Source organism: Phodopus roborovskii, unplaced genomic scaffold, assembly GCF_943737965.1.
Source record: "Phodopus roborovskii unplaced genomic scaffold, PHOROB, whole genome shotgun sequence".
In the NCBI taxonomy this organism is placed as follows: Eukaryota; Metazoa; Chordata; class Mammalia; order Rodentia; family Cricetidae; genus Phodopus; species Phodopus roborovskii.
In genome coordinates, this window is record NW_026125059.1 from 17,559,624 (window position 1) to 17,581,189 (window position 21,566).

Below are 21,566 nucleotides of genomic sequence, written 5' to 3' on the forward strand. Positions count from 1 at the left end.
AGAGGTAGGCAGATGGCATTCTGAAAAACTTCCCACACCAAGCCAAAGAGCATCTGACCAAAGCATAACATGAGATGTATATATCATTTTAAATGCTTTAAGAGGAGCTAGAGAGATTGCTCAGCAGTTAAGAGTGCTTGCTGTTCTTGCAGAGAACCCTGTTCCCAGCACCCATTTTGGGCAACTCACCTATAACTCCAGCTCCAATAGATCCAATATGCCTCATCTAGTCGCTGTGGATACTGAACTCATGTGTACCCCCCCCACACACACACACGTACATATAATGAAAAAAATTCAGTCTTTTTGAAAGAAATTATTTTTTAAAAAGTAAAAACAAACATGAGCTATAGGCCATAAAAAGACTGGAGAGGGCACGTACCTTTAATCCTAGCACTTGGGAGGCAGGGCAGAGGCAGGTGAACCTCAATGAGTTCAAGGCCAGCCTGGTCTACAAATTGAGTTCCAGGACAACCAGGACTTTTACTTAGAGAAACCCTGTCTTGAAAATCTGGGGGTGAGGTGGGGGGAACCTGAGGGTAATCTTGATTGCATATTAGAAAGAACTCAATTCAAAAACCCCATATTCTCTGTGATTCTATGGCATTCTAGAAAATGATTGTGTAATAGTATAAATATCAGTGGTTTTCAGAGGGAGGAAGGAAATGATAAATAGGTAGAACACAGCACAATACTGTAATAGTGAATACAGTCAACTTGCCCAAACTCATTGGGCATGCAAGTAGACCCTGTTGTAAACTGCAGGGTCTATGTAATCACTAATTATAGCAAATGCATTATTCTGAAGGAGAATACTCATAATTCCATAGGCATTGTATGGATAGGGAGATGATATGTGAGAAACTGCTATACTGTCTCCTTAATTTTGCTGTGAATCTACAGCTGTAAGGTTAGGGCTGGGGCTTAATGGTAGAGTGTGTTCTTTGCATGTGAGGACCTGGATTCAATTCTAAGCACTGAAAAACAAAATAAGCATGGTGCAGGGGCATCAGGAGTCTAAAGTCACCCTTGACTAGTGAATTCAGAGCCACCTTAGGTTACATGAGCCTGTCTAAAACAAACAAACAAACCCAAACAAAACAGATTTCTAATACTGAGGCAGGGGAGTTGGCAAGTTCTTGGGATGCATAGTAACATTCTGTCTCAAAAAAAAAGAAGAAAAAAGAAAAGGAAGAAAAGAAAAAAGAAAAGGAGAAAGAGAGAGTGGAGAGAGGAGAAAGGAAATAACTGGAGAAGAAAGAAAAAAGGAAAAAAGCCTAAATAAGTTAATATTAATATTATGGGCTAGTGAGATATTTCAGTAGGTAACAACACTTGTCATACAAGCCTGAAGACCTAAATTCAACTCCTAGAACTCACAGTGGAAAGGCAGAGCCAGGTCCTGAAAGTGGTGTTTTGACTTCCCCAGGAGCATACCTCATTTCTTTTACAAATATCTGCTGTGTTGAAGAGGTTCTGAAACCTGGACTTGTCCCACTCAAAAGCCTCACTAGCTGTAGTGGTTTTCTTTCCCTAAGTTCTGGAATGACAAGCAAGCAGAAGGGGAAGAGCACTTACAATCAGTTTATCCCACAATGTCTCAGCTGCTTTCCACACTGCTGTGGCTCCAGTTTAGAGCATCTATGTTAATACTGTCCTGTAGAAATAAAATGGAAACCATATGTGTGGTTTTAAGTGTTCTAAGAGTTACACTGGAAAAGTAAAAGGAAATAGACAAAATTAATTTCAATCATGTATTTAATTTATTTAAAATATTTCAATGTGTATTCAATATTAAAATCATTAATGAAAACATATAGATTAATGGAATAAAAAAGAGGGCCTAAAAATTAACTGTTACACACAAAGATGAACTTTGACCAGTTTTTTTTCAGTAGAACAAGAAGAGTCTTTTCAACAAATGGTGCTGGGAAAACTGGATATCCCTATGTAGATAAATAAAACTGGACCCTTTTGCTGTATAAATGTAGTGTGGATCAAAGACCAAAATGAAACATTAAAGCTATAAAACAAAGAGATCACAGGGGGAAATCTATATGACATTAAATTAGGCAATATTTCTCATCCATGATATTAAAAGAATAGACCAAAAGTGATTAAAGAGACAAATTGAGCTACATCAAAATCTTGAGTTCTACTTATGAGGGGACATATTGAACAGACTGAAAAGTCATTGCATGGAATGATGGACTGACGCCTGCACTGTGAACCAAAGTAAACCCCTCCTTTGTCAGTTTTTTGTTTTTGTTTTTGTCTCAGCAATTACATAAGTAATCAACTTTCTAAAGTTGTTTTGATCAGCCAGTTTTAATCAGAAATGATAAAACTGACTAATACAGCACATAAGGAAAAGAAGGGAGCAGAGTGTGTGATGTGGCAGTGATGTAGAGCTCTCTTCTTGGACATCTGGATGGATTGTACAGTGGTCTGAATGTTTGTGTGCCCAAAAGCTATGCAGTGGAATCCTAACTCCATTATAGGGTGATGAGGAAGCGGAGCTTTTAGAAGGCCAGCAGGCCATGGAGACAGAAGCTAGTGAGCAGGATTGGTGCCTTTTAAAAAGAGGCCTCACACCCTTCTTTTGATACTTCCCTTATATGAGGTCACAATGAGATGATGACTGTGAGAAAACAGGCTCTCACAGTGTCTGCCAACAAATTGATCTTAAAGTTTCCAGAGCTTGGACAGTATTTTCATTTAAAAAATTATTTTTCATTTTACATACCAACCCAGTCCCCCATCCCTTCTCTTGCCCTTCACCTCTCTACCTTTCCACTCTCCCATCCACTCCTCAAAGGGGGTAAGGCCTTCCTTGGGTTGGCATTCCAAGTTGAGGCAGGACCAAACCCCTTCCCCCTCTATCTAGGCTGAGCAATAGGGAATGGGCTCCAAAAAGCAAGTTAATGTACCCAGGATAGGTCCTGGTCTGGTTGCCAGGGTCCCCCTCCCCAGATCAAACCATAATTGTCACCCACATTCAGAGGACCTAGTTTGTTCCCATGCAGGTTCCCCAAGCTGGGAGAAATTAATTTTTATTTATATGCCACCTGTCCTATGACATTTTTGTTGCAGCAGCCTAAAGTGACTACAACAGATAGAGTAAAGTAGCGGTCCAGGCTCTAGAATGCGGCGCCTGGATGAGTATCTTTTGTTTTGTTTCTTAGAGGAGTAAGTACCCAGGTCAGAGAGGTATCTATCAGTGGTAGATGGAAATGGTGGAGTAAGTGTTTTTGAAGTCACGTGGATATGGAAGACTCAAAGTCCTGGCATGGGTGAGATTGCACAGTGTGGGTCTTAACCTCCTCTGGATCCTAAGGGTCCTTAATGGCTTTAGAGACTTAGACCAAAGCTGCAGAAGAGTTATTGGGAAGAGCCACTTCACTGGTCACCTTGGAGCAAGTAGTTTGATCAGAATTTGAAGAGGGAATGATGCCTACAGAGAGCCAAAGGCTGAGCAAGGAGGTTAAGTAAATGGGACTGTGGCTAGCTAGCTGGCTCTATAGGAGAGAGGAGGGATAGAAGGCCATTTAAGGGAATGCTTTCTGGGGTTTATAGGATTTAAGCAATATTTTAAGTAAAGTCAGATGATGTTTTGTTTGTTTAAGGTTATCATGGAAACAATATCAAACCAATATCTGCTTAAACGCAGATAAACAAATATAACTTTTGCCAGATTTTTAAGGCAGACAAATAATATCAAAAAAGTTTAAAAAGGTTTATGTTTTGTATGTTTGTCCAGATGCCTGCATGCTTACCATAAGCATGTCTGATAATGAGGAGGCCAGATGCTAGAGTCAGATAGATCCCCTAGAACTGGAGTTAGATTACAAGCAATGTGAGCTGCCACGTAGGTGCTGGGAATCAAACCCAGGTCATCTGTAAGAGCAGCTAATACTCTTTAACCACTGAGCCATCTTCCCCACCCATCACATAAAATTTAAAGACATAAAATTAAGAGAAATTCTTAGAAATTATTTTTTTTTTCCTGAGAAGCATTTCATTGTATAGTCCAGGCTAGCCTCAAACTCATGATCCTCCTGCCAGTGCTTCCCAGTTCTGGGGTTACAAATGGGGCCACTGTACCCAGTAGAAACTTGTGATTTAGGCACCTTCGATCTCAGAGAAAGGAAATATGTGCATTCTACTTTGCTGAGAAAGTTAACTCACCCAAACACTGTCCAAAGAGGCCTAGTTGAGTAAGTATATGTGAGTGTATATGTGTGTATATCTGTGTGAACTCATTCCCAACACCGTCCCTAGATTCTTGTTGCATGAGTGTATGTATATGTTTGTGCATGTGCACATATGCTTACACTCATGTAGGTCAATGATGGAAATGGGAGTATGTATGCTTCATTTCTGTCTTGAAAATGATTTAAGTGAACAGTTGTTGGAGTCTTACATTTTCATACCTTTCTTAGGATTGCTATTGCTGTGATGAAACACCATGACCAAATATTTGCTTGGCTCACACTTGTACATCATAGTCTATCACTGAAGGAAGTCAGGACAGGAACTCAAACATGGCAGGAACCTGGAGGCAGGAGCTGATACAAAGGCCATGGAGGGATGCTCTTTACTGACTCACTTCCCATGGCTTGCTCAACCTGTTTTCTTATAGAACCCAGGACAACCAACCCAGGGTTGGTCCTACCTACAATGGGCTGGGCCTTCCCCATCAATCACTAATCTAATTAAGGAAATCCCCTAAAGGCTGTATACAGCCCAATCTTATGGAGGTATTTTCTCAGTCAAGTAGAGTCAAATTGACATAAAAAAAATAGCCATCATAAGAGGTATGACAGTTTTACAATGAATATTACTATTTATCAGATAGATGATTGGCTGTGGTCCAGCAAGATAGCTCAGCAGATAAAGGAGCTTGCTGCCAAGCCTAACAAGTTCAATATCTGGAACCCACATGGTAGAAGAAGGAAACAACTCCCACAAATTATCATTCCTGTGGCATGTGAGCTCATGCACAGGAGAATCAAAAACTATATCATAATATAAAATAATAAAAAAAGAAGACAAGCTGTATTTTTCCTCTTACATCTCTTACATAGAGAACTCTGTCACAGTGGGACAGAGTAAGAAGACGATGTGAATCAATATCACTCTACAGTAAACAGCACAGGTAGGAAAACATCTTCTGTCAACAGTGTGTATAGGCAGGACTGTGGCAACACAGCAAATCTGCTGGCTGGAGTAGTCAGAGTTCTGTTGAAAATAGCGAGCTTACACAAAATTCAAATCTGCCCATCCTGTGTCTGGGAGTGGTAAAGAACTGCCAAGCCCAGAGCTGGCTTAGTTTTGCTCTGTAACTGTGACTTAGTTAGGGTTTCTAATGGTGTGAAGAGACACTATGACCACAGCAACTCTTAAAAAAGGGAAATATTTAATTGGTGGTGGCTCACTTATAGTTCAGAGGTTTAGGCCATTGCCATCATGGCAGCAAGCAAAGTAGCATGCAAGCAGGCATGGTGTTGGAGAGATAGCTGAGAGTACTACATCTTGTACAGGCAACAGGAAATAGTCTGAGATACTGGGTGTAGCTTAAACATATAAGAGACATCAAAGCCTGACTCTACAGTGACATACTTCCTCCAACAAGACCACACCTACTTCAACCAGGCCACAGTTCCTTTGGAGGCCATTTCTTTCAAACCATCACATTTCACTCCCTTGTCCCCAAGAGCTTGTAGCCATATCATAATGCAAAAATGCATTTAGTCCAACTTCATGAGTCTCCATAGTCTATAACAGTCTCAAACTTATTTAAAAGTGTAAAACTCAAAGTCTCTTCTGAGACTCATGGCAATCTCTTAACTGTAATCACCTGTAAAATTAAAATAAAAAAGTAGATCACATACTTCCAGCACATAATGGCACAGGATATACATTTCCATTCCAAAACATAGGGAATGGAACATAGTAAGGTAATATACTGGACCAAAACAAAACCAAAAACCAACTGGGCAAACTCCAGACTCAGCATCTCCATGTCTGATGTCAAAATGTTCTTCAGATCTCCAACTCCTTTAAGCCTTTTTGACTGCAACACACTTCTTTTACTTAGGTTAGTTCCACTCCCTGTTAGCAGCTTTCTTTGACAGGTATCCCATGACTCTGGCATCTCTAACGTCTTGTGGTCTCCTAGGCAATCCAGGCTTGAACTCCACAGTTCCACAAATTGGCCGGCCACTCTAAGCCTCCATTCAGGGACACCTTTGACACATACCCAGCCTCAGTGACTTTTTCTTAATCTTGGAGGCAAATTCCATAACCCCTTTCTTCTATCCTTTACTCTTAATCCAGAACCATATAACTGAAGCTGCCAAGTTCTGCTTGCTGGGGCTAGAACATGGCCCCCTTTCTGTTTTCCATGGTTTTCTTCACTGCCTAAGCTTAGCTACCCTTGAATATGCTCTGCAGACCAGGCTGGCCTCAAACTAGGATATTCTGTAGCCTATTCCTCTGGAGTGCTAGGATTAAGGGCATGTACTACCACATTGGGCTCTAAGCTTTTCTTTAATCCCTTTTCACAAGTTGTAATCTTAGTTGGTTGTGATCTTGCCCTAAGGTCACCACTTCCTTTTATTCCATTTCTTAGTCTGTTTATCTCCTTGAACACAGCTCCATTCCACTTCCTGGTGCTTCTTTTCTCCTCAAATTTTACATTTTGCTCCTTTTCCCCTTGCTCCTTTTCATTATGAATCTTCATTAGAGTTATCACTAATAACCACACAACAGAGTCTATTGTTTTGAGATTTCCTCTGCCTCAGGCAAACTGTTAGGATAATGGCAAAAAAAAAAAAAAAAAAAAAAAAAAAAACCCAGCCACATTCTTCATAAAAATATCACAAGAATGGTCTCTAGGCAAAATATTATATTATTCTCCTCTGAAACTTCTTGATTCAGGCATCCATAGTTCATCACATCACACTCAGCACCATTGTCTTCCATGCTCCTCTTAGTATGGCCCACTAACCAGTACTTAGAGCATTCCACTGCTTTTCTAAGCTACAGTCCCAAGGTTCATATTCTTTCAAACAAAAACATGGCCAGGCCTATCACAGCAACACCCTAATCCCTGTACCAACTTCTCAGTTAGGGTTTATATTGCTGTGAAGAAACACCATGACCATGACAATTCTAACAAAGGAAAACATTTAATTGGGGTGGCTTGGAGTTCAGAAGTTTAGTTAATTTTTGTCATAGTAGGAAGCAAGACAGCATGCAGGCAGACATGGTGCTAGAGAAATAGCTGAGAATCCTACATCTTGCACAGGCAACAGGAAGTGGTCTGAGATACTGGGTATGTCTTGAGCATATATGAAACCTTAAATCCCAGTTCCATAGTGATACACTTCCCCTGACAAGACCACACCTACTCCAACCAAGCCACATCTCCTAATAGTGCTACGCCCTTTGGGGACCATTTTCTTTAAAACCATCACAGAGTGCTTACAGATCTTAATACTTCTGTATTTAAAACTTGTAATTCAACTGAGGGCTCTGGGCTAAAGCTCTCTACTTGTTTTTATCCCTTAATTCTTGTTACTGTCAAATCACCAGCAGAAATAGCCTGCTCTAGTCAGATGTTATTACCTCTAAAGTGCATGCTAAGTTATTCTTCAGGCTCAAAAGGGTAAGCATGGTTTCTAAATACAGAGGCCCTAAATAAGGGTACTTGAAAGACTCAGTTCAACTAGCCATCTCTGTGTGATGTTATCATCAATGTATTACTATTTGGTGATTAAAATAGTCTCTGTCAGAGCATCCCCAGAGACAGAGAGTTCCACACCAAGCAAAAATGTAATGGTGTTTTAGAATGGTGTTAAGTAGTGAACACACATAAAATTATCTTCATGTAGATTTGATTTATTAAGTTTATGCCATCTCTGAACTCAAGAAACCAATAGTCTGCTGTGGTTTTTAGGCTACTCACCAATACCTTGGCCTTGCTCTCCTAGATGCATTGGAATTAATTGCCTGTCTTCCCAAGGTTAGGTGTAACCAATGAAATGTGAAAATATATGTCACCTACAGGGGTGACTTTCAGAAAAGTATCTGTTTTTTTTTTTTTTTTCCAGTATTTACTCTTGGGCCTGGTCACTGGTACTGTCTCAGATAGTGACTACTCATTTAATCCTAATAGAGAAGAGCTTTGAGGTGGGCATGTAGCTCAGTGGAAAAGCACTTGCCTCAAACATACAAAACTCCGTATTTTATCTCCAGCACTGGGGCATAGACTGGAATGTGCAGAAGTGAGCCATCTGGTTATGTGGGGAAGCATATTCCAGGCAGAAGTGCCAGCTGGCATTAGGATGTTGCAATGGTAGCAGTGGTAGAGAGAGGGCAGAAAGTGACCAGGTGAAAAAGCTGTGGGGGATGGGTGGTGCACTATAATGTTAAAATTTCTCTGAGACAGTAGTGCCAAAGGAAGACTTTAAATACAGCGCTGGCAGGATCTATCTCATGTTCCGTTCAGGATGGCTTCATGGGCTGTACTGGGAATAAACTAGGAAAAGCCATAGGTGACACAGGGACACCTATCAGGGTTTGAAAGCAGTCCAGGCAGGAGATGACAGTGGCTGGCATCAGGTTGGGAGAAATGAGGGGAATGAGGAGTAGTAGCTGGGTTCTGGAAACATATTTGAAAATATAGGATATGTGTGCTGTAGCCACACGAATAGAAACTGAGACTTCAACTTAGTGACTAGGAAGATGGTATTACTGTCAACCAAAACACATTTGGAACTAGTAAGTGCAATGCAGAATGCAAAGGAGTTTTGAGCTGCTGATAATGGGCTTCTGTTCTAGGGGAAAACTAGATTGAGCTGGTTTCCTCACAACATTTCAGGGAGCTAATGGGTCAGACTGCTAATGAGCAGGGAGGCTGTGAAATGCCAGTGTCCCCAGTGAAAAGATTCTAATCTTTGCCAAAACCCTCTCAAACCCACAGAAAAAGTACAGGAAGTGGGGTGATACTTAAGGGATTGAGGTGGGGCTGGGAGCACGACTAGGGCAGCAGAAGAGGCAAGTGGCCAGGACTTGTTCCGTGGAGGTGTGAGAAAGCTGCTTTCAAAGTAAATGCGTTACTGGGAAACAGACTTGAGTCCTAAATTTTGTTTCAAGTACAAAAGTAAACTGCTTTATTAAATTTAAACTAAAAAAATTTAAAAGCATTATAAATGGTTCTGGATGTGGTTTTGCTTCTGAAATTACATTTGTTTTGTTTTAATTGAATTTTTCCAGTGTAGGCCACACAATTTACAGGCTAAATAGCTTGTAGGCTGGCATGCTTACAAGAACCTCTGAAGAACATTCATTTAGAAAAATAAAAGCCCTCCCCATGGCTCACTCTGCAGATCCTGTGCCTGTCCTCCTCCTCCCAGGCTTAGTCTCATTGATGACTCTCTTCACTGACTTTATTACAAGTCCCTCAGAGCAGACACATAGTACATCATTTTGTCACTGAGTGAGGAAAACTGAATTATTTGCTTCTCTTTTGCTTATTTGGAGAAAAACTGAGACGTCTGAAGTTGTGTTGAGTGGGTAAGGGCTTCAAAAACAGATATTCTCAACCACTGTAAGATTCACTGAAAACAAAAATGGAAGTTCTCTCCTTTATTCAACTCAGCCACTCTGCATTTAGGAGCATGTCCTATTAATAAGCCCACACATATATCAAGTACGTAATATGTGATCAGCACTGGCACAGCAATTGATGAGAAACAACCTAAGCACTCAGCAGTCAAATCAGCTATAGCATATCTAGATAGTAGAATAATATGCACTTGTGAAGAATAACAGAGGAGTACTTTTTATGCTGCCATAACCTTCAAGAGATATCCTGATATATTTTAAAATACAAATATAGAATAAAAACTGTGTGTGTGTGCACGTGCGTGCGTGCGTGCACACACACACTTAAAAAAATGACTACAGAAAATATATGAGAAACACATTAGTGTTTGTTCTGGGTTGAAGATCTGAGGTAGTGAGACCTAAAGAAGCTCTTAACTTTTGAACAATATGAATATTATTTGCATTCAAAACAAAATGTTAAAAAATTAAAATCAACTAAATGCTAAGATGACACATTTTTCAGAGACTATTAGTTGTTAAAGGTAACAAGTAAGAAAGTAACGAACTAGTGGAATCAAGGCCAAGGCCATTGCAGATATGTGGGAGATGGGAAACTAGGTAGGGCTCTTTACACCCCCAGACATCAATTCTGGCAAGCTCTTTTGATAGCCTCTGCAGTACTGTACATGGACACTCCTCCTCAGGATGAAATTTCCCAAACATAACCTGTGTTGGCCTCCAAGTTAAAGTCATAGCTCTAAGGGGACTCAGGAGCATTCAGTGTGGAAGAAGGGGGTAATGTGTGAAGCCTGGCTGCCTTCCAATCTATATTTCCACATGACCTGCTCTGTTGTCTCTTGTGTCACCAGGGCTCAGAGCTTACCATGTCTGTGACATCTGCTGTCTTAGTTGATCTCCTCTTGTACAGCATAGGTTATCTGTTTACTACAGGACCAACAAGCTTTTTCTATATTTGACTTGTCTCATGGTTGAAGTTCATTATCTCACCCTTTAGTAACTGCCTGTACCGTGTAACCACCCTTAATTCATTCTTCAGTCTCTCTGGGGACCAGTTCTTTGAGTGTATCTTATCACCAAGTTATATCCTCAGTCCTCTGAGCACATTCAAATTTGTGCACATCTTTTCAGAATGTGGCAGTTGGAAAACGGAAGAAGCACTCAAGACACAGACAAACCAGAAGAGATTTCAATGGGAACTCTGTTCACCATTTTTACAACTCCTAGACTACTCCTCACGCCTATGTCAAAGTACTGTTTCATTTTTCTCCTCCTAGAGGAGAAACCTAGGGTGAAGTGATCCAGCAAGCTAAGGAAACTCCACTGGACTAGACAGGCTAGGATTATCTCACCACAAGGCCGTCTGGGCATTTAAGCAGACATTTCTAACACTTCTGCCTTTTTCCTTCTCCGAATTCTACCATGTTCATAATGCCTGACATATGATAGTTTTTAGTTGTTAAATTCATAAATAAATAGGATCTAGGAATGGTGTTAAGAATTTTAATAACTACAGTGCTATCTGAATTGGCTCATACTATAGCTCATATGAATTAAAGTCCGATTTCAGAATGTAGTTGGAGCAAATGAGTATTACATGCAATCTGTATCTTGATCATCTTACCAACACTATTAACCAGGAATTAGGTATGGGAACTGTTGACCTTTTTGTGTCTGGCTCATTTCACTCAGCTATCTCAGTGTTCCTCTATGTTACAATACTGTCTCACACTGCCCTTCCTTTTAAAGACTAAATAATATTCCACCCTCTATATCCAACACATTCTCTTTTAGTCTTTTGTTAGTGGACATTAGGTTATTTCTACCTCTTGTCAATGATGCACATGTGAGAGGTCATCAAGGAGCAAATCTGTGCTTCGCCTTAGTCCTCCCTCCCCAGTCCTGTGATGCTGCAGCTGTTGTCAGTTTTAATGATGCAAAGCTTGTTACATTCTTTTATGTTGCATTTATTTAACTCTGTGTCTGTCTAAAATACCTGGTTGATCTAATAGAGAGCTGAACAGCCCATGGCTTGGCTGAAAAAGGATGGGTAGGGCTGGCAGGCAGAGAAAATAAACAGAAGAGAAAAAGAGTAAAGAAGAAAAATCAAGGAGCAAGAAAAGAAGGGGCCAGCCAGCCACAGAGTAAGAGTGAAAGTAAGATTACAGAAAAAAGAAAAGGGAAAAGCCCAGAGGCAAAATGTAGGTAGGATAATTTAAGTTAAGAAAAGCTGGCTAGAAGTAAGCCAAGCTAAGGACAGGCATTTATAAGCAATAATAAGCCTCCATGTGTTTATTTGGGAGCTAGGTGATGGGCTCCCAAAAGAATAAAGAGAAAACAAACAACCAACAGCAGTTGTGGGACATTTTATGGATGCTTTCTTTCATGTAGTGTAATGTTTTCAGGTTTATCATGTTTCAGTATGTATTAAACCTCCCCACTGCCAGATGTTGTGGCAAATACATAGAAGGACAGGGAAGATCATGAGCTTGGTTCTAGCCCATGCTAAATAGCAAAGTCATGCTTCAAAGGAGTAAAACAAAATAAAACCCAGAAAGAGGCTATTCAGCTTTATGGCAGAAGAATATTCTTTAAATGTTCATCAGTTACTGTTGTGAATGATGCCACAGTGAGTTGATAGTAAAATTGTGTAAGCATTGGTGTGAGCACATGTTCATTCTCTTTTGCAACTGTCCAGGACTGGAATTGCTAGGTAAATTTGGCAACTAAGTATGTAGCTTTTTGAAGAACTGCCAAAACCTTTTGTTCAAAGTAGCTGCATCATTTTACATTCCTACCGGTAACAGTGAAAGCTCCAATTTCTTCACATTCTCTCCAGTATTTGTTCTCTGCAATGTGATTGTAGATGTCCTGGTGGGGTGTAGAGGGATCTCATTGTAGCTTTGATTTATGTTTACTTAGCTACTGATGATGATGATGGTTATTTTATTAATATCATTTAGGTTTTTGTTTTGTTTTATTTTGTTTTTGAGACAGGTTCTCCTATGTAGCTCTGGCTGTCCTGAATGAAACTCACTATGTAGACAAAGGCAAGCCTTGGCACTCATAGAGCTCTACCTGCCTCTGCTTCACAAGTGCTGGGATTAAAGATGTGCACCACCAAGTCTGGCAATGTTGAGCACTTTTAGATGTACTTATTATCCATTTGTATGTCTTTGGGGTGAAAGTCTGACCAAATACTTTACTCATTTTTAACTAGATTGTCTTTTTCTTAAGTTGTAAAATATCTTCATATACATTACAGGTATATCTTACCAGATATATGATCTTTAAAGCCCCCTTTGTGCTGGGGCTTAAACTCAACTTCTCAAACAAATGCCAAGAAAACATTCTAACACTATCTCCATCTCCAGCCCCATCTTGTAACTTTATTGATAGTGACCTTTGAAGTCTGTTTTTACTTTTGGTGAATCTCAGTTGATCTGTTGTTTTCTTTCACTTGTACTTTCCTTCTGTCTGAGGCCTTTCATGACTTATCCAAAAAAGCAGATGTGCTCACTAGAGAAATGTCATTGTGTGTCATTCTTGGGCTGGCACTTATGTAAAGCACTTACTTCAAAGCATTTGCTGATTATTCTATTTAAAGGAATTTAGAAATTATGTACTTTTGGCTAATAAACCTACTTATGGGCACTTACCCCTAGGAAATATTTATGGAAAGAAAAATATACTGTATGGGCAGAGTTTTTCCTTGTACTGTGATCCCTAAGAGTGGGGGACGTTTCAATAGGGTTAATAATGCAATACATTATTAGATAGTTAGTGGACATTTTAATTATGAAAGCCATACAATGACATTATGTACGACAGTATGAGGAAAGTGAAATATATATGTTTATGATTATAAGTGTATATATTAAGACACAGAAGGGTATTGATTATTATTGGGTAGTTTTATTTTCTTGAACTTCACATACTATTAGTATCTTTGTAGTTAAATCCAGTAAATTTGTTCCTGACGTTGGTAGGATGATAGCAGAATAGTGACAAGTGGTTAGATCTGGGTGTGTGTTTATCTTATTATAGCCTTTTCAATTGCTGTTACTTTTATTATCATGACTAGGCTAGATTTATAAATTAAAAAATAGTTTATTCTTTTTGCTTACTAAGAATTTGAATCAAGATGTTTAAATTTTCTCCACATTTTATATCAAATTCAAACACTGATACTAATTTTAATACTAGGATCACTATATTCATAGTCATTATAGCTTGAACATTTGGTAAAAAAAAAAAGTTGATGGTAATGTGTGTATATATGTGTGTAATACACACACACACACACACACACACACACACACACACACACACATTTTTAAAGGCCAGAGTTTTTGAAAGAAAATGTAATATAGATGTAAGCTAGGTTCAGTAGGAAGAGAAAGTACTTGAGAACAAGAGACTGTGCACTAGAGACAGGAGTGTGGCTTCAAGAGGAGGCCTTGATGGAAGACTGCTAACAGGGCCCTGTCACAGGGCAAAAACACCTTCTCAGAGTGCCCCATGAAATAGCTACTACAGTTACTTTAGATAATAGTAAAAAACACCTTCTCAGAGTGTCCCATGAAATAGCTACTACAGTTACTTTAGATAATAGTAAAAAAAACACCTTCTCAGAGTGTCCCATAAAATAGCTACTACAGTTACTTTAGATATAAGTAAAAAAAAACACCTTCTCAGAGTGTCCCATGAAATAGCTACTACAGTTATTTTAGATAATAGTAAATCCCTCAGTTTAATTTCAAGCAGATCAAAGATTTAATAGTAGTTTTGTTGTTGTTGTTTTTAAGAACAAAAAGGCCCAGCATGGTCTGCAAAGTGAGTTCCAGGACAGCCAAAGCTACACAGAGAAACCCTGTCTCGAAAAACCAAAACAAACAAACAAAAAAAGAACACAGGAAATAAAAAATGAAAAAATTCAAAACAAGGAGGTGCATGCTTGTGAGTAGTTACATGACTCCAAGATGAGGCCTCATATTGAGTTGCTACACCCAAACTGGCTATGTGGGTATCCTGACCCTCTAATCCTTGGCTTTACCTAAGTTACAGTGTCCTAGGTACATGGAGGAACCACAGCTTTGGTTGCAAATACAGGTGATAGATAGGACAATGGCAGCAAAGGCTAGGCCTGGCTGAAATTGACTTGGTCTCTGGGCCTGGTTTGAAGGAGACAGAGGCATTGTCCTGTTCTTATATGTGGGAAGACTATGAAAAGAAAAACCCTTGTTGGCCCAAATGTTTGAATAGAATTACACTGGGTCTTTTGTTTTCAGTCCAAATAGTCAGAATTAATTTTTAGGATCAAAGAGGATGGCTTTCTTTCCTCCCTCTTTCTCTCTTTCTTTCTTTCTTTCTTTCTTCCTTCCTTCCTTCCTTCCTTCCTTCCTTCCTTTTTTTAATAAGCTGAATTACTGAATGCAAAGATAAGGACGATAAAAGAAACAAAGAAAAACTGCATAATTTAAGCTTATCAAATGGTACAGAACATCCCAGCTCATTCTTAGCCCAGCTACCAAGGAACTTCTGCCTTAGAACTTACAGTTGAGAAGCACATGGGCTTCTTGTGAAAAGACCCACAAGATAGAAAGCAAGCAGTGGGTATGTGATTGGTGACCTGAGAAACACAGATTCAGAGATTGTGAGATTGTCATCATATTTTGTCTCTTTCTCCTTAGGCTTAACAAGGAAAGTGGCTTTCTGCAAGTAACTGATAAAGCCACCCTTAAAAGCACTTCTCAAGCCCTCATGGAGTAGTTTGAGTTCATACTGCACAGCCCTCTTGCCTGCTGATCACCCAGAGTTATTGTCACCATGGCCAGCAAGAGGAAGTCCACTACCCCATGCATGATCCCAGTTAAGACTGTGGTGCTGCAGGGTGCTAGCACAGAGGCTCAGCCTGTGGATACTTTGCCTGAAGTTCCCCAGCAGGATCTTCCCTCAGAGGCACCTGATGCCAGCAGCGAGGCAGTCCCAAACCCCAGCAGCACTGATGGCTCTGTCTTGGCAAACGGGCACCGGAGCTCTTTGGATGGCTATGTGTACTCCTGTAAAGACTGTGATTTCAGGTCCCAGGACATGACTCAGTTTGTAGGGCATATGAACTCAGAGCACACAGACTTTAATAAAGACCCAAATTTTGTATGTACGGGGTGCAATTTCCTGGCAAAAACCCCCGAGGGGCTTTCCCTGCACAATGCCAAGTGTCACTCAGGGGAAGCCAGCTTTTTGTGGAATGTGACCAAGCCAGACAAGCACGTGGTGGTGGAACAGAATGTCCCTGAGATTACTGGCACATCTGACCTAGCAGGTGAGTCTGCCACTGAAGGGATTGACGGACAGGCTGAAATCATTATTACCAAGACACCAATCATGAAGATAATGAAAGGCAAAGCTGAAGCCAAGAAAATCCACATGCTTAAAGAAAATGCTCCCAATCAGCCTGTGGGTGAAGCCTTGCCAAAGCCATTGGCTGGGGAGGCAGAGGCTAAAGAGGGGGACCACACTTTTGCCAATGGGGCAGCTCCGGCCAGTCAGGCATCTGTTAGCTCCTCTAAGCCCCCTCATGCTGCCAATGGGCCCCTGATAGGAACAGTGCCAGTACTGCCAGCTGGCATAGCGCAGTTCCTCTCCCTCCAGCAGCAGCAGCCCTCAGTGCATGCCCAGCACCATACCCACCAGCCCCTGCCCACATCCAAGGCCCTTCCGAAAGTCATGATCCCCCTGAGCAGCATCCCAACATACAATGCGGCTATGGACTCCAACAGCTTTCTGAAGAACTCCTTCCACAAATTCCCCTACCCAACCAAAGCTGAGCTCTGCTACTTGACTGTGGTGACCAAGTATCCAGAAGAACAGCTTAAGATCTGGTTCACAGCCCAGAGACTGAAGCAAGGAATCAGCTGGTCTCCTGAAGAGATTGAAGATGCTCGGAAGAAGATGTTCAATACAGTTATCCAGTCTGTGCCTCAGCCCACCATCACAGTTCTAAACACCCCCCTTGTTGCCAGTACTGGCAATGTACAGCACCTCATCCAGGCTGCTCTCCCAGGCCACGTTGTGGGACAGCCAGAGGGCACAGCAGGGGGCCTCCTGGTCACTCAGCCATTGATGACTAATGGTTTACAAGCATCCAGTTCCTCTCTCCCCTTGACAACTGCAACTGTTCCCAAGCCAACTGTGACACCCATTAACACTGTGTGTTCAAATACAACATCAGCTGTGAAGGTAGTCAATGCAGCCCAGTCACTCCTCACAGCATGCCCCAGCATAACTTCCCAAGCCTTCCTTGATGCAAACATCTACAAAAATAAGAAGTCTCATGAACAACTGTCAGCTCTGAAAGGAAGCTTCTGCCGGAACCAGTTTCCTGGGCAGAGTGAAGTCGAACATCTGACTAAAGTGACAGGCCTCAGTACCAGAGAGGTGCGGAAGTGGTTCAGTGACCGGAGATACCACTGCAGGAACCTGAAGGGCTCCAGGGCCATGATGCCTGGAGAGCATGGCTCTGTTCTCATTGACTCTGTACCAGAGGTGCCCTTTCCCCTGTCATCCAAAGTACCAGAGGTGACCTGTATCCCGACAACAACTTCACTAGCAGGCCACTCTGCCACCAAAAGACAATCTTGGCACCAGACCCCAGATTTCACACCAACCAAATACAAAGAGAGAGCCCCAGAGCAGCTGCGAGTTCTGGAGAGCAGCTTTGCACAAAACCCGCTTCCCCCTGAGGAAGAATTGGACCGCCTGAGAAGTGAAACCAAAATGACCAGAAGGGAAATTGATGGCTGGTTCTCGGAGAGACGGAAAAAAGTGAATGCTGAGGAGACCAAGAAGACTGACGGGCAGGTACCTCAGGAGGAAGAGGAGGGTGCTGAGGATGAGGGTGGAGATGAAGAGTTGACCAGTGAGCTGAGGGTTCCTGGTGAAAATGACTCTCCTGAAATGTTTCTTAGCCATACCTTGGCAGAGAGGAAGGTCAGCCCCATCAAAATCAACCTCAAGAACCTGCGGGTCACTGAAGCCAGTGGCAAGAATGAGCTTCCAGGGCTGGGTGTCTGTGAGCCTGAGGAAGATGTTTTGAACAAGCTGGTAGAACAGCCACCAGGCAAAGTGAGCTCCAAAAAGACGGCACAGCAGCGTCACTTGCTCCGGCAGCTCTTTGTTCAGACACAGTGGCCGAGCAACCAGGACTATGACTCCATCATGGCCCAAACAGGGCTGCCCCGACCAGAGGTGGTACGCTGGTTCGGAGATAGTAGGTATGCCCTGAAGAATGGCCAGCTCAAGTGGTACGAAGACTATAAGAGGGGCAACTTCCCACCAGGTCTGCTCGTCATTGCCCCTAGCAACCGAGAGCTGCTGCAAGATTATTACATGACACACAAGATGCTGTGTGAGGAAGACTTGCAAACCCTCTGTGACAAGACCCAGATGAGTTCCCAGCAGGTCAAGCAATGGTTTGCTGAGAAAATGGGTGAAGAGACACGGGCTGTGGCAGATACAAGCAGTGAGGACAAGGGCCTTGGAACTGGAGAGCCTGTGGCAGTTCACAGAGTGCTGGGTGATGCCTATTCAGAGATGTCTGAAAACAGTGAATCATGGGAGCCAAATGCTCCTGAGGCCAGCTCAGAGCCCTTCAACACTTTGAGTCCCCAGTCTGGACGTCAGCTCGGTAAGGGGCTCATGGGATTCATGCATGACCTTCCTCTGAATCTGTGGGAGGGCACAGTCACAGAGTGGGCACAGAGGGCAAGTCCTGTTGCCTCTAAGGCTACCTGACAACCAGACCGATTGCTGAGAAGTGAATTCCAGGGAACATTTGGCAATAGAGGCCATAGAAGTAAAAGGCTGAGAATTGGACTTTTGTTTTGTTCTTGTGTTTGTTTGTGGTGGTGTTTTTGTTTTAAATCCACGCAGGGGGAGAGAACATAGTGAAATTAAAGGGACTCAGGCTTTTCTAGTCATTTCTTAGCATTGGTTAAGATGTCATCTGAGTCACAAAGATCCAAGTCACTGTGTGGAAGACAGGAATAGGATTTCAGAGGAAATTTAACTCAAATTGACAATCTTTAATGGTCTCATTTCTGTGTGTGCCTGGTGCCCACAAAGGTCAGAAGAGGGCAATGGATCCCCTGGAACTGGGGTTACAGGTGTTTCTGACTTGCCATGTAGGTTCTGGGAATCAAAGCTGGATCTTTTCCAATAATGCAAGTGCTCTTAACTGAAGAACCATCTCTCCAGCTCCACAGAGTACTTTTGTTGTTTCCTAAGAAAATTTTATCTTACGTTTGTATTGTTTTTCCTGATATAAAAGAAATGTTTATCATAATGGAAAATCGCCTTTTGTTTTAGAAATGTGAAATCCAAAGCTTGAGTTTTGCCCTTTGGTTTCTATGGATGGTGGTGTTTTAGTATTCAGGAGAAACATTATATTTTAAGACACAGTTGTGAAGCTGTAGACACATCACATCATAGGTGTTGATTTTCTATATTTTTTGGTCCTTGAGTTCCAGACTCTTCCTTCCTACTATGCCTTTGCATTTGTCTCCTCATGAAATGCCCCATCCTAGAGCAGCTAGAACTACTGTGCCTGGAGCGCAGAGTGTGGCAGAAGCTGAAGGATTGGGGTCTCTAAGATGGTAGCCTGGCCAGCTGGGTCAGGAAGGGGCAGAGGTAACTAGAAAGTGTCTGTGGGATTGGACAGCTGTGCAGGTGGTCCCTGGAGACTGCTGCTTCAGTAGGGGGCCCTAACCAAGCACAATAGTCTACCGCTGAGATCCTGTGGTATTTCCTGGACACTGTGGCGTTGTTTGCATACAATGCCTGGACAGTTTTGTTTGCTTTAACCTAGGAAATCCTAAATTCCCCTGGCCTGTTTACTTTCTTCTTAAGCCACAGAATTCTTACCCCTTCACTGAATATTCCAATTTATTTCAGTACCCTTTTTGAAATACTATGCTGTGGTTTATTTAAGGAAAAGGAGATTTCTAAGTAGATGGTGGTTGCTGGAGGAGGGTTGCCACCAGTGAACAATTGCAAAAAGTGCGCTCTCTCTCTCTCTCTCTCTCTCTCTCTCTCTCTCTCTCTCTCTGTGTGTGTGTGTGTGTGTGTGTGTGTGTCTTCCCCCTCCCTCCCCGTATGCACAGGTATGTTTGCTCATGTATATGTACCTGTGGAAAGCCAGAGGTCAACCCCCAGGTATCTTTCCTTAGGAACCAAAGTCTCTCCTGGGACTTGGGGCTTGGCCATTAGGCTAGTGAGCCATTGAATTCCACCTGTCTCCACCTCCCCAGCACTGGAATTATAAGTGTATGCTATCTCATCTGGCTGTTGATCATAAATTCTGGGGATCAAACTTAGGCTCTCATGCTTACAAGGCAAGTGCTTTACTAACTGAGTCATCACCCCAGTCCATAAAACTTAACTATTTCATGTTCCCACTAAGGTAAAACTCGGCTTTGCTGAGCAAACAGGGAGCAAACATCTGGTGGGACCAAGTCACTGGCCAGCAGTTAGGAATGTGAACCCATAATGTCACTGATCCCTCCAAATTCTAGCCACATAGTCACTATTGGAAGAATGGCTCCAACATCTCACAATGGCCTCCTCCTCCTTCTCTTCCTCCTCCTTCCTCTCTTTTTCTTTTTCTCCTTCCTCCTTCTGCCTCTTTCTTTTGTCCTTCCTTCTGTATGTTTGTATATGTGTGTGTATACATCTCAGTGTAGAATCCAGAGGTCCACATTGTACATTATTCCTCTATTGCTCTCTACCTGTTACTTTTTGAGAAAAGGGTTTTCACAGACCCTGCAGCTCATTGACTAGGGTGTCTAGTCAGTGAGTTTCAGGGATCTACTTTTATGACACACCCCTACCCTCATCCCCCAGAATGTACCTCTACACTTTTTTTAAAACAACTTTTTATTAAATTTGTTCTTTGATAACTTTATACATGTATAAAGTATATTTTGCTGTAACCCCAACTCTTTCTACTTCCCAGTCACTTTCACAAATTCACTGAGTTAATCCAAGATTATCTGTGTGACCATGGACTTGAAACTGTCCATTCAAGCCAGTGGCTTCTCAGTGAGCACACAGCTGAAGGTAGTAGCCACATTTCCTCCAGAATCCATCAGTAGCCAGTACTTCAACATGGCCCTGTGAGCTCCTCCCAAATCCATGATTGTTGATAGGCCCAGTCTCCATCCCCAACTTAAAAAAGTAATTTTAATTTTATGTGTATGGGTGTTTTGCCTGCATGTGTATCTGTGTACCACATGAATGCCTGGTGCCCTTGGGTGACAGAAGATGGCATTGGGTCCTCTGAAACTAGAGTTACAGACAGTTGTGTGCAACCATGTGGGTACTGGGAACTGAACCTAGGTCCTTTGCAAAAGCAGCATGTGTTTTTAACTGCTAAGCCATCTCTCCAGCCTAAGTCCAGTCTTCTATAGACCAATAGCTGCTCTAAGCCCGGAAGGCAGCACTGCACAGCCCTTCTCCCTGGGGCCCGGCTCTTACATTCTTTCTACCCTCTCGGCTGTGATGATCCCTGTGCCTTAGAGTGGGGAGTATAAACATCCTGTCTAGGGCTGAGCACTCAACCATCACTCGTTTTTTAGCACCTTGAGCAGCCATTTTATTAGGCAGTTCAGTGCCATGACAGTTTAGCTAAGCAATACTAATAAGTTTTCCTCTATGGCCTAAGACTTCCTTAGCCAGAGTTTTTAGCAGAGACAAGCTCCCTTTTCTGGAGTGGACTGAAGATACAACCCGAGAGCAGTTGTTTACCCATGTGACAGCTGTGTCACTATTGCACTAGGGGACACATCTTGTCTTATAGATTGGTATTGTACTGTGTAGGGTTCATAGCTATTTAAGACTGTGCCTTTTCTTCCTCAACAGCATATGCATTGGGT

The 21,566-nt window shown here is 42.0% G+C and overlaps 1 protein-coding gene across 3 annotated transcripts in view; it reads left to right on the forward strand.

Annotated features, from left to right (window-relative positions):
• Positions 1 to 21,566, forward strand: part of Zhx3 (zinc fingers and homeoboxes 3) — a 108,112-nt gene that overhangs the window by 74,685 nt on the left and 11,861 nt on the right. For 2 of the 3 annotated variants that reach the window (XM_051187308.1, XM_051187318.1), the window contains one exon: positions 15,327 to 18,597. In XM_051187308.1, coding sequence (XP_051043265.1) covers positions 15,463 to 18,429 — 2,967 coding nt within the window. In that variant the 5' untranslated portion in view covers positions 15,327 to 15,462 and the 3' untranslated portion in view covers positions 18,430 to 18,597. Of the gene's footprint in view, positions 1 to 15,326; positions 18,598 to 21,566 lie in introns of those variants that run through there. The other variant, XM_051187329.1, reaches the window with a different exon arrangement.